The sequence below is a fragment of the Protopterus annectens genome, chromosome 8.part1, assembly GCF_019279795.1.
Source record: "Protopterus annectens isolate FY-2018-M chromosome 8.part1, PAN1.0, whole genome shotgun sequence".
Lineage (NCBI taxonomy): Eukaryota > Metazoa > Chordata > Ceratodontiformes > Protopteridae > Protopterus > Protopterus annectens.
This window is the reverse complement of record NC_056742.1, coordinates 137,825,214-137,846,828: the sequence shown is the minus strand read 5'-3', so window position 1 is coordinate 137,846,828 and position 21,615 is coordinate 137,825,214. Positions and strand designations below refer to the sequence as shown.

General features: G+C 39.4%; 1 protein-coding gene across 5 annotated transcripts in view; it reads left to right on the top strand.

Moving 5' to 3' along the window:
- The window catches only part of WWP2 (WW domain containing E3 ubiquitin protein ligase 2), a 1,859,587-nt gene that overhangs the window by 1,668,035 nt on the left and 169,937 nt on the right, over positions 1-21,615 (top strand). For all 5 annotated transcript variants that reach the window (XM_044081781.1, XM_044081779.1, XM_044081780.1 and 2 more), the window contains one exon: positions 2,405-2,545. In XM_044081781.1, the coding sequence (XP_043937716.1) occupies positions 2,405-2,545 (141 nt within the window). The remainder of the gene's footprint in view (positions 1-2,404; positions 2,546-21,615) is intronic.

Sequence of the window (21,615 nt, the reverse complement as noted above, 5' to 3'; positions counted from 1 at the left end):
ACCCACTGTAATTAGCACATACTATTATATTCTCATCTTTAATCTATAGGTAAAACAAACTCAGTCATAAATAAATCAGCATTTCTAGATTTTATGAATGAAAACTATGATGCAATAAGTTCCACAGTTAAGAAAACAGACTGGGATACCATTCTTAGTAACCCAAATAAATCTTATTAGGATACTTTCAACAAAATATTATTTATTAACTTCTGCATTCATGAACATGTACTGGTAAGCGATATCGCTGATAAACGATAAATTCACACCTAACTTCAACAAAAACTCTGATGGATTCACAGAGTTATGTGATATACAATGAAAAATATGTTTTTGTTTTTACAAATTTACAGTCATAAAATGAAGTCTAAATTGAATAGCTTTTTAGGTCCCCGATCAATTTATAAAGTCTGCTTGACCTTAAAGTTTGAAAGCAATAATAAGGCATTGTTTAATTATGTCAGAAAATTTAATATGGAACTTGTTGAATCTCACATATTATTGATAAAAAAAAAAAAAAAAAAAGTGATTACCCTTCTGCTAGACCTAGTGGCCATACTTAGCAGTAAAAGTTTGTGCAGACTTCACAAATAATTAAAGATATGTGTTGAACTACTGTAGACAAAAGGGAGAGACATTCCCTACAGTGAAAATGAATACATCTTATAAAATGGGCTTGTATCATTATAAATGCCATTTGGGCAAGCTGTGCTCTGAAAGAAGGAATTAATCTTCCTTGAGAAAGCAGAGGAAAAAAAGTCCTCAAAATCTTAATGCTGTGACTAAAAAAAATTCATTCAGATACCATACTATTGCTATGACTAAAAATTCATTTTTTTGTCTATATGCCATTTGTTTTCCATTTTGTAACAGCACTGAAAAAAAAAAAACAAAACCAGAGTTTCAGAGTGAAGAGGAAACAGCTTAAACTTAGCTTTCTTCTCCTTTAACTTTTCCACTCTGGTTCTGTTTTTTGTAAATGGAAATTCATTAGTCCTGAAAGAGTGAAACATTCCCCAAATATAAGGGCATTGTGCAAGCACAAATGCTTTGGGATGAGACTTTAGTCAGAATAGCTCTGTCTGCTGATGCAGTGGCAATGTGCCAAGCTGCAGTACTGGCATTCTAAGTTCAAACAGTAAGTCCATGTTAGAGGGCTAAACAGGAGTAATTAGTATGAGTAGCTAACTGACAGATGTCCTTTTTGGTGGGAAGGATTACTGCCACAGTTACAGTCTGGTGGAATCCGGAGGATAGGTTGGGGTGCTAGAAGTCATCCCTTGAAGCAGGCATGCTGCTTTATACTACTAGTAGCGCATGCATGGAGTTCTTATGCACAATGCATGTAATATCCAGCATTAAATGCTGGAGATTGTCTTACAGCGACAGGAAGTACATCAACAAAACAGACTGAGCACAAGATGATGGTTACAGTTGCTCCCTCTCCACATAGGTTTGTCAGTGAGGGGAGTGTAACAGACAAAGGGAGGGGAATGTTCTGAAGTCTTTGAGGACTCGGGGACAAGAAAAACAACTAACAGTACCCAACATTTCATTGTTCTTAGCCCATGTAGCTGCACCACCAAGACTCTTGAAAAATAGAATTTCCACAGCACGAGTTTGTCAGTGTAGAAGTAATGATCTGTAGCGTGCTTCATTTCTTTAAAACCTATGTTCAGAAAGTGTACTATCCAACCTCTGCTGTTTTCTGATCATGTTTGGTCACTGAGAAGTACAATCTCTATCAGTGGGTTCTCTTTTTATATTCTACTTTGAGGTAAAATTATTCTATTCAGAATTCATTGCCAAGTGTCTCATTGTTTCATCTGTAATACAGAGAACCCCAGTTTTGTGTGTGCAAGTTTTCTGGCCAGAATCAGTGAAGTGCCTCTTCTCTGGATCCTTTTCTTTTCCAGACAATGGTCTCTGCTTTGTACTAGTTAAAAAAATAAGCTGTGTTCACAATCTTTACTTGCTTTCTAGAAAGTTGTGACAATGCAAAAAACACCCGCAGACTCCTTTTGTAGATCTTTTATTCAGAATTTACTGAGTACTCTGTCTGTTAGGGGTCTGGTTTTAAACTAAGTTTTTTGATCTCTGTTCATTTTGTAACTTTTTTCTGCATTACAGACTGTTACTCATATATAAAAATTACTTTTTTGCATTGTTAAGCATCATATTTCTGTTTTTAAGGATAAAATCAGAAGTGTGCTAAATTATTTTCTTTTCAAAAGCATTAACTATTAAATCTGCATAATTGTTGTGCTGTATTCATTTAGAATGTTACTGTAATGTTAATTTGCAATGTTTTCTATGTTACAAGCTTTCACCTAGTTGCAAACTTAGAATGACTGTATACAAAGCTCAGTATGTTTTGTTTTCACCTTTCTTTTCTCTACTCCAGAGAAAACAACCTACAGGAGTGTGAGCTTGAATTGTACTTTGCTCAGGACATGGAAATTCTGGGAAAACTCACAACACATGAGTTGAAGGAAGGTGGAGAGAATATACGAGTGACAGAAGAGAATAAAGAAGAATATATCTTGTAAGGAAGCTTTTTCTTATACTACTTGCTTTGCAAGTGTATTTATATATGTATATATATATATATATATATATATATTTGTGTGTGTGTATGTGTATGTATGTTTTTATATATCTCTATATATATATATATATATATATATATATATATGTGTGTGTGTGTGTGTGTGTGTGTGTGTGTGTGTGTGTGTGTGGAATACTTTCAGTATAGCAAATGTACTGAATGTTGAACCAAAAGGAAGACTCCAAAAGTTCAAAATACAAAAAGTCAAACAAAAAAAATTCAAACACATTCTATGCAGGAGAGCAAGTCCCACTGCTCCCTTCACACCCCCTGTTATTATATATGCCAACTCTGAGATTGCAGTAGAGTGGGCAAATGGCAAAAACCCAGTCCTTGTTGTTCTGCGATCTCATATAAAAAGCTTTTTTTGAACTTAAGAAAATAGCCAGTAGCACAAATTCAACTTTTTTGTGTTTTGATCTTTTGTGGTTATTGGAAGTGGTTACCCTTGTCAGCTGACAAATCATCAGATTTAATTAGTATGATTAATATTAAAAGTTTATTAAAAATGTGATCATTAAGATAATTTATATAAATATTGTTTAAACACGTTCTTAGATAAGGATTTTAAAAAAATTATATTTTATTAATTTTTGTTCACATTTTAATCTTAACGTTTTATGAATGGTACTTCATCACTGGTTTATTTAAAGTATCACTTTTTTGTACCATTTGGAGGAGGAAGTGATAAGTGTTGTAGTTCTATTGAAGTTTTATTTATTGTTGTGTGTGAAATTGGGTAGCTATTTATTAAAGTGTGGTGTTTCCGTTGGCGTGTTTCTTTTCCCACCTCCAGAACACTTTTATGTTTTCTGGTTTGAAATGCACAACAGTGCTTTTTTTTACCTTACTTTCATGAATGGGAATGGGTACAATTCTGACACAAAATGAAGTGTTTCGTGGATACTCTAATGTTGTGGCTGTCTGACAGAGTCAGTACACATAGATCTGTTTCCATCTTTGCATTGCAGTCTTCTCCCAGTCATTCAACCATTAAAAAAATTAGCTTTTTCCTTTTAACTCCCTGTGCACCATGTGAACATGTTTTAATATCCACTGTTAGTTTAAAAAAATAAAAATAAATAAAAAAAAACATACACTATTGGTTTCCCTTTGATTGAGACATTCTCCAAGAAGTCAACCTCTCACTGGCTCTTCAGTTGAGACCGTGAAAAAGTAGAAATCAAAGCTGTTAATTGTCAAAGCAGAACAATGGAACAAGCATACGCTTAGTGTTTTAAGTGTGACTGTTCTATTGAATGTACAGAGGTTGAGAGGTATGAAAAAAAGCCAAAGTGAAAAGAGGAAGGAGCATTCTGAACACGTTACATTCTCCAACAGGTAGCAAGTGTACTAGATTTATGTTTGGACTAATTTTTGCCTCATCCATTACACTGAATTTCTGTTTCCAAGAGCAACATCACTTATATGTTGAACACATGGAATCAGTGCTTAGAAATATGTGGCATCTAAGTTTTGTGTGGAGCATAATAATATGCAGCGATGTTGTTGTTTATCTTTCGGCTTTTCCCGGTTAGGGGTCGCCACAGCGTAACTCCGGTCCACTAATGATTGGCAGTAGATTTTTACGGTGCCGAGTTGCCAGCTCGACGCCCAAACTTCAAAGAAGGCACGCTCATTCACGCATGTCTTTTGGAACACCACTCGACCGCAGGGAGGACATGCAGACTCCACACAGAAGGCACTCTATGTTTTCATTTAATTTACTTTTAAATTGATCGCATATTTACTTTTACATGTTTAGGAAAAAACTCTTAAGCAGTTGAATGTAGGGGGTTGAATGTTTGCAGACAGATGATGATGATGATGATAATAATAAGCTGGTAAGTGGCTTGATGCAAACTGGATGGCTCACTGGCTATATGTTTTGCAGCCTTGCTTTTTATCTTTATTAAAATTTTATGAATTGCATTTTAATGGCCAGTGATGGATGAGTGGATACAATGCTACAGAGTTTTATCATATAATATATGTAATCATGTATTTTTACACTAGATTCTGATCACTTAGTCTACATAATCTTTTCATTTCTCTGCTTTATTGTATAAGCTTCTGATATTACTATACAGTTTTATAGCTTCCTGCTTTTCTATGCATTTTTTCATGATTCCTGACCCCTCTTCTCCCTTCAGGGAGACATTTTCAGCTAACCTTTATCCCTTGCCCTTTCGAAAAAATGGCAGTTCATCATAGCTTTCCTGGCTCATCCACATAGTATGTTTTATTAGTTGTTGTTCACCTATCTCTGTCTCCCTCATTCTTTTTATTTGTTTTGCGCATCCCCTTTCATACATATCCTCCTGGCAACTGTACTTTCAGATCTACCCCACAACATTTTAACTGCTTCTTAGTAGTAATCTAAGGTATACTTTTCAACTGTATTCTTTCTGAGTTTTTTTTAACAAGGACAGATCTTTATTGGTTGCTGCATGTGAAGACTTGGGAGGAGGATGGTTGGAAGAGGTGAGTTTGGTAGACTGGGACCATTCCTCTAGTAGCAAATGGTCAACAGTTTTGGTTTATGAGAGTCGCATTCTGCACTGATGTCAGATGTTTGTTTTGCACAGTTCACATAGCCCATACAGGACAGTTGTCAAATGGCCCCATTCTAAGTAGTGCTGCTAGTTTGCTGTAACCCTTACTCTCCATCAGCTGCAGTACATTCCTCACCTTCTTCTTGGGAATGGGAGAAAGTGCAAGTGTGTAAGCTGAACTTACCATAACAGTAGATGTTCTAATGACCACTGCTGCAATAACTTTAGTTTTATAGGTTGTAGCCTGCCAAGGGTATAACAGCTGGGCAGCTTTCAAGGCTTCAGGCCACCATCCATGCTCCCAAACTGTCAAGCAGCTCAAACTAAACTGACTAAAGGACAAGTCTGGGTGCAAAGCTCCTCAGATCTTTTCTGCCAGCAGAGAGAGGGAGGCTGATACCTGAAAGGACAGTACTAGGAACAACAAAAAATAAATGTCCACACACTGGCATAAAAACACAGTCAATTAAAGATGATTGATGTTGGGGTGTATCAAACACTCCCTGGTCTTGTGTGAGTAGATCCCATCTGTGAGGAAACTTGTGGTAATTATATTTGTCCATTTCTAAAAGAAGGGAGAACCACAATTGCCTGGGCTAGAAGAGAGTCACCACAGTGATCTTGGGAGATTCCTTCTGAATCTTCAGAAGTATACTAGATATTAATGGAAAGGCATACAGGAACATTCTTGTCCAAGGAAAAGAAATAAAGTCCGGCTTCCAAGCCTTCTTGCATGGAGTCCTGGAACAAAGTTTTGCCTGCTTATTATTGAGAGAGTAGGCAAAGAGGTGTACTTGATGAATTCCCCCCAGGTGGATCGCATCTTGGAAGACCTCTTGATCTAATTTCCATTCTTCAGGGTTTGCCCTGGTCCTGCTCAGCTTCTTTACCACACACCTTTGCTCTGATGGATGCCTGTAGAGTGAGATTGTGCTGTAAAGCTGTATTCCAAGCTAACATGGCTAGACTGCAAAGGGGATAAGACCTGGTTCCTCTTGCTTGTTGATGTACTACATGACTGTGGTATTGTCTGTAACCACTTGAAGAGGTCCTGGGGGACAAAGATGGTTCATAGAGTTAAATGCCGTGATCAGGGCAAACCTCCTCTTAATATTTATGTGCTTTTCTCTGTTTTTGGTGTCCCGCATCCCCTGCCTCCCTCCAGAAATTGCTCCCCAAGCAAAGTCCGACGAATCTGTGGTACCTGACTGCTTTAGAGCAGGAGGGAGAAGGGGAGACCTGGATTTAAGGATATCTGTTGTCTCTACCAGAAATTTTCTCTTCTGACAAACTCGAGCACTGAGATCTGAAAAGATAAAAGGTGTTGAAGCTGGGTCTAAAGAGATTTCAGATACTGCATTGTCTTTCTCATGTGGAATATTGCAAGGAGTATCATGAGAATCATAGATGCTATGAGACCCAAAATCCTAAGGTATTCGCAGTGACTGAAGTGTGAGTGGAAAACCTTAGAAATAGATCTAAAGATCTCTTTTTTCTACTGGAAGAAAAGGTCTTTGAACTGAGACATCTAATTCACATCCCAGGAAAACAGTCCTATGTGAGTGAGTCAGGAAAGACTTTTGAATGTTGTCTTGCAATTCCAGTTTGTACAAGAGATCTCTCACCCAAGAGAGAGAGATTCCTGACCGCTTGAAAAACACTCTGCAAAAATAATCAAGTCATCTGCTTATAGGAAAAATGTGGATACCCTGTAGCTTACAATGAGCTATAATCCAAGCTACACACTTTGTGAACACTCCTGATGCAGCAGATAGTCAAAAGGGTAAGGCAGAGGACTGATAATGTGATCCAGACACACAAAACCTTAACAGACATCCAAAGTCTAGATGAACAGGGGTGTGATAAGCATCTTTTAAGTCTATTGATACCAGGAAACTTGAAAGAGGAAGAAGTAGTAACAGGTTGTGAAGTGACAATATGTTGAACTTGGGCACTATCACAAACAGGTTTAGAAAAGAAAGACCAAGAATTGGTCTCCAAGCATTTTCTTTCTTTGGCACTTGAGAACATCTTTGAATAAAACCTTTTTTTCACTAAATTTCTCCACTACTCATATTTACCTCCCTCCCTTCTTTTCCCACTTGGCTTACTCACCTTTCTCATATTTCATTTGATTCTAACTGCTACTCTCTTCTCTTATTTATTAATTAAAAGAAACTGTGATGTTCCATCTTTTACCCATAGGGACCCCCTTTTTTTCTCTTGACAACCTTTTTCTATCACCTGTTCTCTCTATCAACTTCCCCTCTACTTTTGATTACTGATTTACATGCTGTTGCTGTAAGAACTAAGATATGATATACAGTACTTTTTGTATCTTATCTTAAAAGGTAATTGTCATTACTTCCCCTGTAAATGGTAAATTCCTTATGTAGTGGAGACATACCTCTCATCCTCTTAGGGCAAAAAAATCTGGACAACGTCATAAATAAAAGTGGGACAAAGGACCAGTAATAGGGGCACTTTTTAAATATTGCTCTTACAAACTAAGAAAATTAATAGAATAACAGGTTTTGCATTAGCATGAATTTTCTAAAGGATATGAAGTCTGAAACTCAAACTTTCATTATTTACTAACTTTTACTAGCTGTGAAAATCTGTACAGTTGAGAGGTATGATTGGAGATATATTAATGATTTTAACATATTGTTTTATTGCCTTTTTTGTAAATAACATCTTTTAAACTCTCATGCTGGAAGTGGGAATCCAAGCATTATAATGCATGTTTATATTACATCATGTATACTGTACTGTTTGTAAACATTTTTATGGTGTATGTAGTACTTTGTGGAGCTTTTCTCCCCTGACCTCTGCTGAAAAAGGACGCAATCTCAGTCAGACATTCCCGGTCAAAAAATGTCAAATAAATAAATAAAAGAAACTGGTTCTATCACTCTTTGGGCAGCATGTGATGAAGAACAGGTGTAATTTCTTCCTACTGCATTTGTAACCTTGATGAATGATTTTTAGAACTCATTTGTCTGAAACAGTCTGTTGCCAAAGAGAAAAAATGGAAATTCAGGCTTTCTGAAAGGGAAAAGGGACCAGGATGAGAGAAGATCACAAGGTCTCATGAACAGTCATTTAGACTTGTTGGACTGTCCTTCGTTTTGGGAGGTTAGAGACTTATTTTTGGAACTTCCTTGCCATTTCTTAAATGTCTGTTTACCTGAATTTTATTAAGGTTGTTTATTCTGTTTTGTGCCAACATTGGATGAAGAAAAAGAAAATCCCTTGGACAATTTGTAAAAGGAGGTTTGAAAAATCTTAGAGATTCTCTGGATCATCTTGCTCCTTTCATCACACTTTTTGATCACCTTTGCAGCAGAGGGGCCATACACTAAATCACTATCCAAGTGAGAATTTAAAATATAATTTTTACATCATCTGGGAGATTCTGAGAATGCATCCAAGCAAACCTCCTTTAAACAGTGCCAGTAGCCATAGCAGTAGACGTATCAACAGAGTCATACACACACCACAAACAATGAGTAGTGACGTGTGCGACTAAAGAAACTAAATTATTTAAAGCAGATTTTTCTTCACAAGAAGAAACTGCAGATAAAACTTTCCTCATACTTTCACAATTTGTCAGAGCAAACTTTAGCATATAAGCCAGACAATTCAAACTTCTGAAAGTCAGAGTTGTAGAGGAATACATTTTTCCCCATACTTATCAATAATTTTCCCATCCTTATTAGAAAAAAATGAATTGAAATTAATTAAGTGCTTGGCAGCAGTGGAATAAACTAAGGCTGTAGGTGCTGGATCAGGTTTGGGAATAGTTTATAAAATTTTAAAAGACTGAGGAACTTTATACATCTGCCTTTTACAGAACAGCTGGCTAACTGTCTGGAAAATTGCAGGAGGTAAGACACGCATCCTCTAAAGCAGACAGGACAGGTGGAATGGTTGTAGGTTCTGGAAAATCCTTCTGTAACAACTGGTAGTATCTTTTGAGGGACTGAGAAACCTCAATGTTCTCAAACTGAAAACACTGAGATATTCTTGCAAAAGCCTAAGAGAAACAAAAGGAGAAACCCTCACAGGGAGAATCAGAAACTGAGCTCTTCTCTGAGTTTAAATCAGAAATCTGAGGACGAATCCCTGAATCTCTCTCTGCATCTTCCTGTTCAGATTCAGAATTTTGAATATAGTTAGTTTTTTATATATTTACTCTATATGTTTTTAATTTTTTTTCTTATATGTTTAAAGATTTTTGTAAACAAAGGGTTAATATCAGGGTTGCAGGTTGAAATTTGCATTTTTAATCATTGTTTTTGATTCATTGGCTGTTGGACCATGATGTATTTCAAATGTGGTATAAGAAGGACAGATAACTTTTTTCTTTATCTGAAGAAGTTTGGTTCTTGTACCTGACAAAAAGCGCTTATTTTTATTAAAGTTTGTGTCCTGGAATTTTACACACTGCTGTGCATTTTGTGTTTTACTAGTTTTGGTTGCTGATTTTTGTGGTTCCTGGTTATGGCTTCTGGCAGTGTGGAAGAAGAAAATGGGCATTTTTCACAGGCAGATGTTATACTTCTACGTGATTCTGTGCATCATCTTACTGTTTTGATTCAGCAGTTAACACAACAGAGAATTTAGCGAATTGGTCTGGTAATGGACTTGTACAAAGTGCTAGTGAATTTAACAACACCCCAGAGATTCTATGAGGGGTGAATAATAGAAACTCTGGTTCATAGGTGGGTACTAGGCTATCTGCCCGAGGGCATTTATAAGCCTCGCCAGAGTGTGTCAGCTTTCGCCACCCCATTGATTAATTAACTGAGCCTCTGTCAAAAAGAGCCAATTAAGTGATCCCAGGGGTGTATTTTCTGTTACCCATCCACTCGTCAAGGTTTCTCTTGAAGACTGTTAGTGAGGGGCTCTGTCTAATGTAGTTAGGAATTTTGTTCCAAAGCATGGGGAGTCTCTGTGACAGAAATCTATCCCTCCAGTATGTTCTGTTTATTGTTGTGACAAGGTTTAGCTCACTAGAGCGAGTGGCTCGCAGTGACTTGGATTTCTTTAGGTGGAGCATGTCCATCAATTCTGAGTTGGACATGGCTTTGTAAGTCAGGCAGAGATCACCTCTGAGTAAGCGATATGCCACTGAGTACAGCCGGAGTTTTTCCAGTTGGGCTGCATAGGACTTATGTTTGAGGCCAGTAATCTTCTTGGTGAGGTACTTTTGTGGTCTTTCCAGCTGTTGGAAGTGTCTTGTGAGGTACATCCCAAATGGGGCATTGTACTCTATGATGGGTCTGATGAGTGACGAGTAGAGGGGCACTATAGCCTCTTTATTTCTAGATGTGAACCCTTTAGTAATTAGATGGGCTACATAGAAGGATTTCCTAACTACTTTGGCAATATGATTGTCAAAGGAGAGATTGCTATCTTCCTGGGTCCCCAGATCTCTTATTACCTTTTCTGTATTAAGGGGGCTGCCACCTATGTGATAATTCATGGGTGTTTTGTTTTTCCCAAACGGGATAACTATGCATTTTTTGGCATTTAGCTTGAGACCATGACTTTGACACCAGGTGTCCGTCTCAGTAAGACCCTTTTGGAGAATGTCCGTGTCAGCCAGAGAGTCAGTTATTGCTCCCAGTTTGCAGCCATCGGTGAACTTGGTTAGCCATAGTCCTCCTGTGTTTGCTGTACTTCTGAGAAGTATATGCCGAACAGTAGGTGTCCCAGGACCGAGGCTTGTGGAACACCACTTGTGATTGGTTTAGAGTCGGACCTGGAGCCTGCTATTCTTACTGTCTGAGTTCTGTCTGTAAGCCAGTTTGCAACCCATTACGTGACATAGGGGTTTATGTTCAGGCTGGTGAGTTTTTCTATAATTCCCGAGTGGGGAATGGTGTCAAAAGCCTTGGCGAGGTCAAGGTAGGCTGTGTGAACCACCTTCCCCTCATCTATGGCCTTGGTGACTGTCTCGAAAAATTCAACCAGGTTTAGTAGGCATGATCTGCCCTTAACAAAACCGAACTGGGTCGGGTCAAGTGTTTGGAGGTTCCCAATGTCTTTGTTAATGAGTTCCATGATGATGCGCTCCATAGCCCAGGCTAGTCAGGCTTATGGGGCGATAGTTACCAGGGTCAGTTGTGGCCCCTCCTTTGTGGAGTGGAATAACCATTGCTGTGCACCATTCTATGGGCATGTAGCCTGTGGAGAGGCTGAGGTTGAACAGTGTGTTTAGGTGGGGGAGGGTTAGTTTGTTCTGTAATTCGTGCAAGACACAGCCTAGGACACCATCTGGCCCCATTGATGCTGTGCTTTTGGCTTTTGAAAGGGCTGTTTTCAGCTGTGTGTCTGTGATTTCTGGGACACTACACTTTTCGTGTGGTGGTGAGCAGATTCCGCCTGTCCAACAGCAGAGCAGTGGGATGTTTTATCCTGTTTGCAGTCATGTACTTTGGACAGTTGGCTGGAAAGGGAGATACCAAGTGATGTGAATTCACGGCTGGAGTCCCCTGATTTTGAAGGTAAATTAAAAGACTTTAAAACAAAATGGACTGCTTATCGTAAATTGCATCATGAAAATATGTATTTTAGGGAATGTTTGAAAGTTCAACAGGTCCCAAAAGGTTTAAGGGTTTGGAAATACCTGACTAGGCTTTTACAGCATTCCCTAATGCACCAGGAGTTGTTAGCCATGTTTGATAGGCATGGCTGTGAATTGATGGAACTACTTATTAAACAACAGTATTTCCATGGATAAACTTTATGAAGAAATTAAAGTAATGGACAAAGCTATTACAAGTGATACAACTTTTAACACTTTCAAATTCCAATATAAAAGTATTTTTAAGGAAATAGACAATATGTGTATGCTTATTTCCAGTAGAAAAAATAAAAGCTTGAGAGGGATTGTTTGGCTTATAATCAGGGGAAAGCTTACCCTAATCCACCAAAAAGTTAGCAAGCTGCATGGAGGGGAGACAACGAGCTTGCAGCATCTAGTGATGATACATTGGACAGTGAGGGAGCCGCTGACCCTTTAGAAGTGCCCATAGTACGGTGGTCGGAGCAACTTCAAAACCATGGATGCAGAACCAGAACCCTTACCCCCAGAAGTATTGTGCAAATTGGCAGAATTGGAGGAATGGATATAGCAATGCCAAGTTTCAGAGGTGACTGTAACTGAACCTTATATTATTGTTTCCAGCTCCAATGGAGACTTTAATATTTACAGTTACAGTGGGGTGGCTATGTCTATTGTGCATGCTGATTTGTGTTGTAAAGGGTATACTTTTGTGCTCAGTAAATCAGCTGATGTAGTTAAGCTTATTTGGGACTTAAAAATGTACACCTGTAATGTGAACTTGCAACTAATGCTTTGTGACAATTCTGAGTATGATAATGTCCTATGGTTTCATACCACAAATCCAGATTTAAATCATACTTTAAACATTTTTGAGAAAGCCTGTGAGGTGGATTTTCGGCATTTTATTTCCAACACAGGTTATGTTGAAAATAGTTCATCTGCAGAATGAGTGTTACTTGAGGAATTAAAATCACAGAATAACTTGAGATTTATGCAATCAGATAAAGGTGGGGGGATAGTTGTCATGGAAAATAACGACTATGTTCATCGTATGTATACCATGTTATATGAGGATGTGTATACTGAAGTGTCCTTGAATGAAGTTAATAAGTATATAGATTATGCATTATCTGACATGTTAACCCAGGGACAAATTTCAATAACAGAATTTAATTACATGACAACTTCTTGGCCTATAATTCGTGGTATCTTTAAAATGCCAAAGATACACAAAAATGTAAGGTACCCCCCCCCCCCATGCTCCATAGTTGACTCAGGTTGGTCTAAGACTAGTTACATTGCACGTTTTCTTGACAAGCAACTGAAACATGAAGTATTTAAAATCCCTTACCTATGCCACACATTTTTTGACCTTATGTAATCAGATTAGTCCGTTTCAAGAAGGGATTTTTATTACTGTTGATGTTAAAGATTTGTACAGTTGGATTCCACATGATGTGGGCATGGAATGGTTTTTGGATTTTCGGTGTCAAGTAGGTGGGTCTAGGTTAAGATAAAGTTAATACCCTTAGTCAACTAATGGAACTGGTATTAAAACATAATTACATCTATTTTGAAGGACATTATTTTAAACAGATATTGGGGTAGCAATGGGCTCCACACGTGGCCCATTATTTGCTAATATTGTTATGGCTTGGTGGGAGAGGGTTTATTTGTTTCCTTCTGAATTTTACAACTATATTAAGATGTATATGAGATACTTGGACTATTTGTTTATTGCATGAGTAGGATCGATATATGAAATCCCACATTTTATTGAGTATATTAATCAGACTACTTCCTTTTTAAAGTTTACACACACCACTGGTTTGGATAAAAGAGCCTACTTGGATGTTTTAATTACCATGTCCCCAGATAACTATGCTCTGAGATATAGAAAACCTACTCACTCCAATTGCTACCTCCACTATACCAGCAGTCACCCTTTCATGTTAAAAGGGGAGTGGTAAAAGGGCACTTAGGGCGGCTTGTATGGTCACAGACTATGATGATTTTCTTCAAGAATGTACGTATATACTCAAAATGTTTTCCATTCGAGGCTACCCACCATGGTTATTCACCAAAATTCATAATGAGATGGTTGACAAACATAATTGTGAATACAAGCCCCTCTTGCATGTTTTTTCTGTGCAACAGGAAGATGCAAGTATGGCGTCTTTGATGAATATTAATCAGGATATTGTGCCTTGAATGGGTTCAGGACAAAGAAAAAGTTTTTTGCCCTTTTGTTACTACATATTACAGTAACAGTTTCCTTATTACTGATATTTTGAATAAGAACTGGAATATTATTATGGGTGACCAGAATATCCAGGATAGATTGGGGTTACATCCTAATATTGTGTATAGGCGTGCGCCTAATTTAAAAAGCATTATGGAGAAGCAAGTGGTTGAGAACAGTACCAACAATGGGAGGATGATTCCATGTGGAATGTGTAGTCAGTGCAAACACATTTTTATTGGTACAAGTGTCAGTATAAGGGGAGGAAATATTGATATAAAAGGAAAATATTCCTGTTAATGCCCAGTCAGTGGTATATATAGCTTTGTGATTGCAGTGTCCTGCCTTTTTATGTGGGCAAGACTAAACGTAAACTTGCTCAGAGAATGTATGAACACCAATATGATATAGCCCATAAAAGGAGACTAAAGCATTATATCGGCATCTGATTAAGTACCCTGAACATCAGTTCAAATTTGTGGTAGTGCATCAAGTTCAAAAAAGTCCTTATAATGGTCCTTGGAAACTATTCTTGGAACAAAAGGAAATTTGGTGTGAAATTTATTTGAATGCATGTTTTCTCCCTGGGCTGAATGACAGTATTTCCATCTCTAGCACTTTAAAATTAAAACAGTTTGAAAGATAGCAAGTACAGTTTTTAAATTCATGTTTGTCAGCAAGTATCAATGTTTATGTGTTTATATACTTGTAAGCATATAGATAGTTTTTTATATACTTACTCTATATGTTTTTTTTTTTTTTATTATTTTCTTATATGTTTAAAGATTTTGGTAAATAAAGGGTTGCAGGTTGCAATTTGAATTTTTAATCATTGTTTTAGATTCATTGGCTGTTGGACCATGATGTATTTCAAATGTGGTATAAGAAGGACAGATGACTTTTTTCTTTATCCGAAAAACTTTGGTTCTTGTACCTGACGGAAGCACCAGGACAGAATAAGCTTAAGGGTGGGAATATTATTTCCTGGAGGAATATATATGGAGGTGATGGCAAATCTTTTATGGGAATTTAGGTGGCATTTTCTTTAGGAGTCTGTCATTGCGGTAGATATTGTAACCAGGTGGTAGTATTTATTTATTACTGATATGGGGTTTTAGCCAGGTTTCTGATGGGATTAAGATACTGGGGGAGGTATGGGCAATCCAGGCATGAAGATTAGTGGCCTTGTTTACAAGGCTTTGAATATTTAGGGAGTAGATAGCTTGGTGTTTGGGATGAGAGATGGCAGAGCTAGTAGGGTGTGGGGGGGTCTATATTACATTCTCGAAAGCCGACAGTGTCGAATCTGACATTGTCGACATGAGAATAGTGAAACTGCAGAACATCGAACAAGTAAATGGAAATCTCTGTAAGGGGAGATTTCCATTTACTTCAATGTAGTGCAGTCTCGAGTTGGTGTATTTAAGTAGCAGGGGGTGTTGGGGGGTGCAGGGGAGCTTTTCCCCTGGCCTACACCATTTAGGTTTGTTTTTTTTAATTTTTTTTTTTTTTTTAACATTTGATGTTTTAACAGTTCGATCACTAAAGGTCAACCTTTAGTGATTTGAACTGTTAAATATTCGATGTTCTAATATAGACCCAGGTGTGGGGGGTGAGAGGGTGGGCAATTGGGAGGGTGACAGGATGGAGAGTGAGATGATGGGGAATTGGGAGGGTGACAGGATGGAGAAGTAGGGGAAGAGGTTTTGAGAGTGATGTTAGGGCAAGGGGTAAGTGGGCTGGGGTTGGGGTGAATGTCTCCAGTTAGCAACAGGGTGCTAATAGAAGTGTTGTGAGAAGTTTGGAGGTAATAGAGAGTGAAGAGCTTTAGTTTTTGTTGGTTATAGAGGTGTACTGATGAATAATATGTTTATGGAAGCAGACATAGGAGATGCTGTAGAGAGATGGGGAGATTTCAAATGAATGGAAGGTAGGAGATGAGTTATGGGTGCTAGTAATAGTAGGATACATAGGCGAGTGACAGAGCTTAGTGTGGTATGAGGTTGATAAGGTGAGAAGGGTTAGAAGTGGGATGGAAATGTAGATGTGGTTCATTGTGAGGATTGGGGGGGGTCAGGAGGGGTGGTAAGGGAATGTTGGGGAGTAGAGCCAGTGTGCCGAACAGTCACAGCCCTTAAGGCTAAACAACACACCTGATACACTTGTAATAGGTGACTCTATCATCAGGCACACTGACGTCCCGCTCACCAGGTTGAACAAGGAGAAGGTCACGGTGAGCAGCCTGTCTGGCGCTAGGATCCGCCACATAACACAAGCACTCAGGTCACTCCAAGGCAAGTACAAATATGACTCAGTCATTGTCCATGCTGGTGTGAATGACCTGAGACGTACCTCCCTGGACTACATGAAAAGAGACATGGAGGAGCTCTCTGAGCATGTAGCCCATGCTGGTATGACCCTGACCTTGAGTAGCATCTTACCCTCACCAAGAATGATGCCACAATATGAAGACAAGATGATCAATTTCAACAATTGGCTTAAGTATTGGTGTCATTCAAAGGGGATCCAATGCCTGTCAGCTTGGGATGATATGCACGACAAGCCACGATGCTTTGCTAGGGACGGCTTGCACCTGTCACCCCTGGGCTTTCGGATATTGGCAAAGGCTCTTGCTACCCCCATAGTGCCTTTTTTAGGCAAGGCTCAAAAGACAAACCCACCTCCATAGGTATCACAAGGGATAAGAAACTAAGAGTAATGCTACTCAACGCCAGAAGTCTAAACCTCAAGATGCACGCACTCGAAACTCTCCTTAGCATGGAGAACATCGATATCTATGCAGTAACAGAAACCTGGTTCAGGACTCCCGAGAGCACCCCAAGCACTACCAGGTTATACCACATACCATGCTTTTCGGCCCCAAAACCTGGACCGAACCACAAAAGGAGGGGGAGTATCGATATTCATCAAAGATACCCACACCTCCAGGTTGGTGGCAAAGCATGAAGCATCAGAGACTATCCATGTGCAACTAACAGTGGGTAAAACTGCCTTCCAGTTTATAGCCTGCTACAGACCACCCTCCCAAACCCAGGAACCCCACTCGGCCTTCCTGAGAACACTGGAAAATATGAAGGTCACTCCGAACACCATTATATTGGGCGACTTCAACTACCCAAACATAGATTGGGAGCATTACTCTAGCTCCAACACCCTTGCCCAAAGGTTCCTAGAATTCATAAACTCAAATGCTATGGAACAACTTGTTACCACTCCCACAAGAGGGGAAAACATACTGGACCTGATCATCACCAACATGGGGACTCTATTCTCCAGACCAGAAGTGTATCCCTCACTGGTAAGATCAGACCATAAACTGATCTCACTGGATATTCACATCCCGACCCCACCCCCAGCCCAGAAAACCACAGTGAAAAACTTCTCTAAAGCAAATTTCACTCTCCTCAGAACCGAGGTGGAATCCTTCAAAGCTCCCGGGCCTGTGGAAAATATGGCCCAGACCGCAGAATCCTTTATAAATGCATTCTATGAACACCTTCAGGAATGCATGGATTATGCAATCCCAAATAAAACCAAGACCCAATCCTCCAAAGGCAGACGACCTGTCTGGTGGACCCCAGCCATAAACAAACTATACAATAGAAGGAGGAAGCTACTACATGATAGAGCAAAATCCCAAAAAGGGAAGGCATCTCTGATCAGTATTAGCAAAAAACTAAGGGCACTCATAAAATCGTCAAAGGCCAGCTTCGAGAGAAAAACTGCACAGGACACTAAGGATAATCACAAGGCTTTCTTTAGTTATGTTAGGAACCTGGGTGGGAATTCCCAGATATGCTCAGAATTAGTCCAAAATGATAAAAAATACACTGATCCCACAGACATTGCCAACATCCTAGCTGACAGGTTCAGCGCAAACTTCTCCCCTCCCACCAAAGGGCAAATATCTATCCCAGCAGAGTGCTGCCCCTGACATCTCAGATGCTCAGGTGGGAGCCCTCTCCAAAGCAAAAACACAGCATCAATGGGACCAGGCGGTGTCCCAGGCTGCGTCCTACATGAACACCAAGAAGAGCTAAACCCAAACATAAAACTACTGTTCAATCTCAGCCTTACTACAGGATATGTACCCAAAGAGTGGCGTGCAGCAACAGTGGTCCCTCTCCACAAAGGTGGTGCCTCAACGGACCCTGGAAACTATCGCCCCATAAGCCTGACTAGCTTGGTCTGCAAAGCTATGGAAAGGATCATCATGGACCTCATAAATAAAGATATTGGGGACCTACAGACACTGGATCCTACCCAGTTCGGCTTTGTTAAGGGCAGATCCTGCCTCTTAAACCTGGTTGACTTCTTTGAAACAGTCACCAAGGCCATTGACGAAGGGAAGGTGGTCCACACAGCCTAGCTGGACCTCACAAAAGCCTTCGATACAATACCCCACTCGGGCATTATAGATAAGCTCACCAGCTTAAATATAAACCCCTATGTCACTAGATGGGTTGCAAACTGGCTCAAGGACAGAACCCACATGATTAGAATTGCTGGAGCCATGTCAGACTCCAAACCAGTTACAAGTGGCGTCCCACAAGGCTCAGTCCTGGGACCTCTCTTGTTTGGTATATATTTCTCGGAGGTACCGGCCAACACGGAAGGACTGTGGCTGACCAAGTTCGCAGATGACTACAAACTGGGCGCCATAATAGACTCTCCAGCCGACACAAGCATCCTCCAAAAGGGCCTCATAGAAACAGACAACTGGTGCCAGAGCCATGGCCTCAAGCTAAACGCCAAAAAGTGTATAGTCATCCCCTTTGGCAAAAACAAAGTGCCCACAAATTGGTAATCCATTAAGTACAGAAGAAGTAATTAGGGACCTGGGGACCCAAGTTGATAGCAATCTCTCATTTGACAACCACGTGGCCAAAGTGGTTAGAAAAACATTTTATATAGCTCACCTAATCATGAAGGGATTCACATCTAGATTAGGGGAGGTCATCGTGCCTCTTTACTCATCCCTCATCAGGCCCATAATCGAGTACAATGCCCCTTTTGGGATGTACCTTACCAAACACCTGCAGCAACTGGAAAGACCCCAAAAGTACCTCACCAAGAGGATCAAAGGGCTCAAACAGATGCCATATGCTGCCCGGTTAAAGAAACTCCAGCTCTACTCAGTGGCATACCGCCTGCTCAGAGGTGACCTGTGCCTGACATATAAGGCCATGTCCAACCCGGAATTAAGGGACATGCTGCACCTCAAAAAATCCAAATCCCATCGAGCTACACGCTCGACAGACTTGAACCTCAGCACTGAAATAAATAGGACATGCTGGAGGGACAGATTCATAACCCAGAGGCTCCCTTCACTATGGAATAAAATCCCAGTCCAGGTAGGCAGAGTCCCTCATTGATTCTCTTCAAGAGGAATCTTGATGAGTGGATGGGGGATCGTAGGTTTACCCCGGGTATCACTTCTGTGTCACTGTTAGACAGAGGCACAGTATACCAACCTCGAAAAAGGGCATAGCAAAATTAATTTAAAATGGGTGGCAAAAGCCAAACACACTCTGGCTAGGCTTATAAATGCCCTAGGGCAGATAGCCTAGTATGAACCTATGAACCTATGTATAGAGTGGGTGTATGTTTGTGGGTGTGTTAGAGAGGAGTAAGTGAAGTAGTAGTTTTTGGGTTTAAAGGAAGGGAGTGGTTCTATGTATGTGGGAATTTAGGAAGGGAGTGGTTTAATGTTTGTGGGAGTGGTTGTGGGGAGGAAGTGGATTTTGATAGGGTTATAGAAGGGGAGGGACTATGAGTTATAAATGTAAGGAGGGTAGGAGTGAGTGGGAATGAGATATGGTAGGGGAGTGAAGTAAGCCCGAGTGTAGCTGCACCAGGAAAAAGGTGAACACCAAACAATCTAACAAGCAGGTGAGAGGCAGTAGGGAAAGGTAGGAAGTTAAGACAAACAAGTTTAGCTAGATTCAGGGGAGTAAAGGTAAGGAGGGAGGAGAGCAGGTTTGGCTGGAAGACAGAGTACAGAGAAGGACCAGGAGGCAAGCACCAGGCAGGGAGCTATTGGTAGAATATGAGGGTGGTGAGCAAGAAAACACAGGGTAGGGATGACAGAGATAGGTAAAAGTAGAAAGGAGCAGTACAGTGATGTGCAGTTAGAAATACAATCTATGGTAGCAGTAACAGACTGGGTTGAACAGTGGTAGGTTAAAGGTATCAGGACGTATTTAACACAAGGGTACAGGCACCGCAGGTAGGATAGTAGTCCAGGAAGGTTCTAACCGAAGCAGTGGGTAAGTGAGGCAATTGCCTTGTCAGAGTATACTATTTACTTAACACAAGGGTACAATGTGAAGAAATTGTTGTGATAAATCTAGTAGTTGCAGATATTAGTGCATATAACATAGTGTGTATAACAAAATAGAGATATTAAATATGAATAGACAGGGGAAAGCCCTTAAGTAATTGTCTGCTATCACTTTTTTGCTTCTTAACTTGGGTAAACATAAGGCTGAAGCAAGTATCTGCTAAAAGTCATCTGTCTCAAGTTTTTTTTCATTTTTTTAAATATTGAATGCTGTTATTGCTAATGTGTTATAATGAATATATAGAAGCATTTTTGAGATACTAATCCCTGGATTTTGAAAACCATTACAGAATGCTTTGAGATCCCAATTTGTTTACTTTTTATTGAGGCATGTAATTTTAAGTTGTGATTGTAAATGTGATAAGCTGTGCAAGATGCATATATCTGTTGTCTGTTTTGTATAACACTATAAATAGTATGTTAAATATGGAGTGCTGGTTTGGAAATATGCATTGCATACTACTAAGCAAATTCTGAAAATTCATGGATCACTGCATGCAGCAGTAGCATTAGAAATAATTAAAATGTTCTGGTAATGAAACACCATTGAAACAGTGCATGGGTTAGTCACATACTTTGCAAACAAAGCATTGTAGTGCATTATAGGCATCTTTTTATGTTGTTATTTTTCTTTAATGTAAATTAGGTGACTGGGCATCTTCTGATGCCACAGTAACTCATGAGGGGTCCCGAATTCTGAATGCAAAAGCATGAGTACAACAATTACTGAATCACAAAATTAGAAAAAGAAAACACCAAAAATGGTATAAGTTGCCACCTATGTTGATATGTTTCAGTGTTATGGTTCGCATAGGAAATACAAGCTGTTTAACTTTGTTCTGTTAATCCTAAAACATGAACTCAAACCCTAAAATACTAAATGTACACCTAAAACACTAATCCTAAAACAATAACCCTAACCATAACCATAAAACCCAATGCTAATCTAACCCAAAAACTAAAAGCTTAACTGGAAAACTCTAACCTTAAACCTAAATCACGAACTTTAACCCTAAAACTCTATCCCTGAACCTTAGCTCTAAAACTCTATTCCTAATCCTAACCACAAAACTGTAACCTAAAAACCATCAGTAAGATCTGCTTAGAAGAATAAGAAGGACCACACAGTGGAACTTGCATAAGTTACAGTAATACCGTTTAGATTTAGAGACTGTAAGTCAGTATTACCATATAAGAATATCTTAGATGAAAATACAGGCTATCTTATGAAAGTAAATAATCTCTAACCAAATGGGATAGGTTATTTTG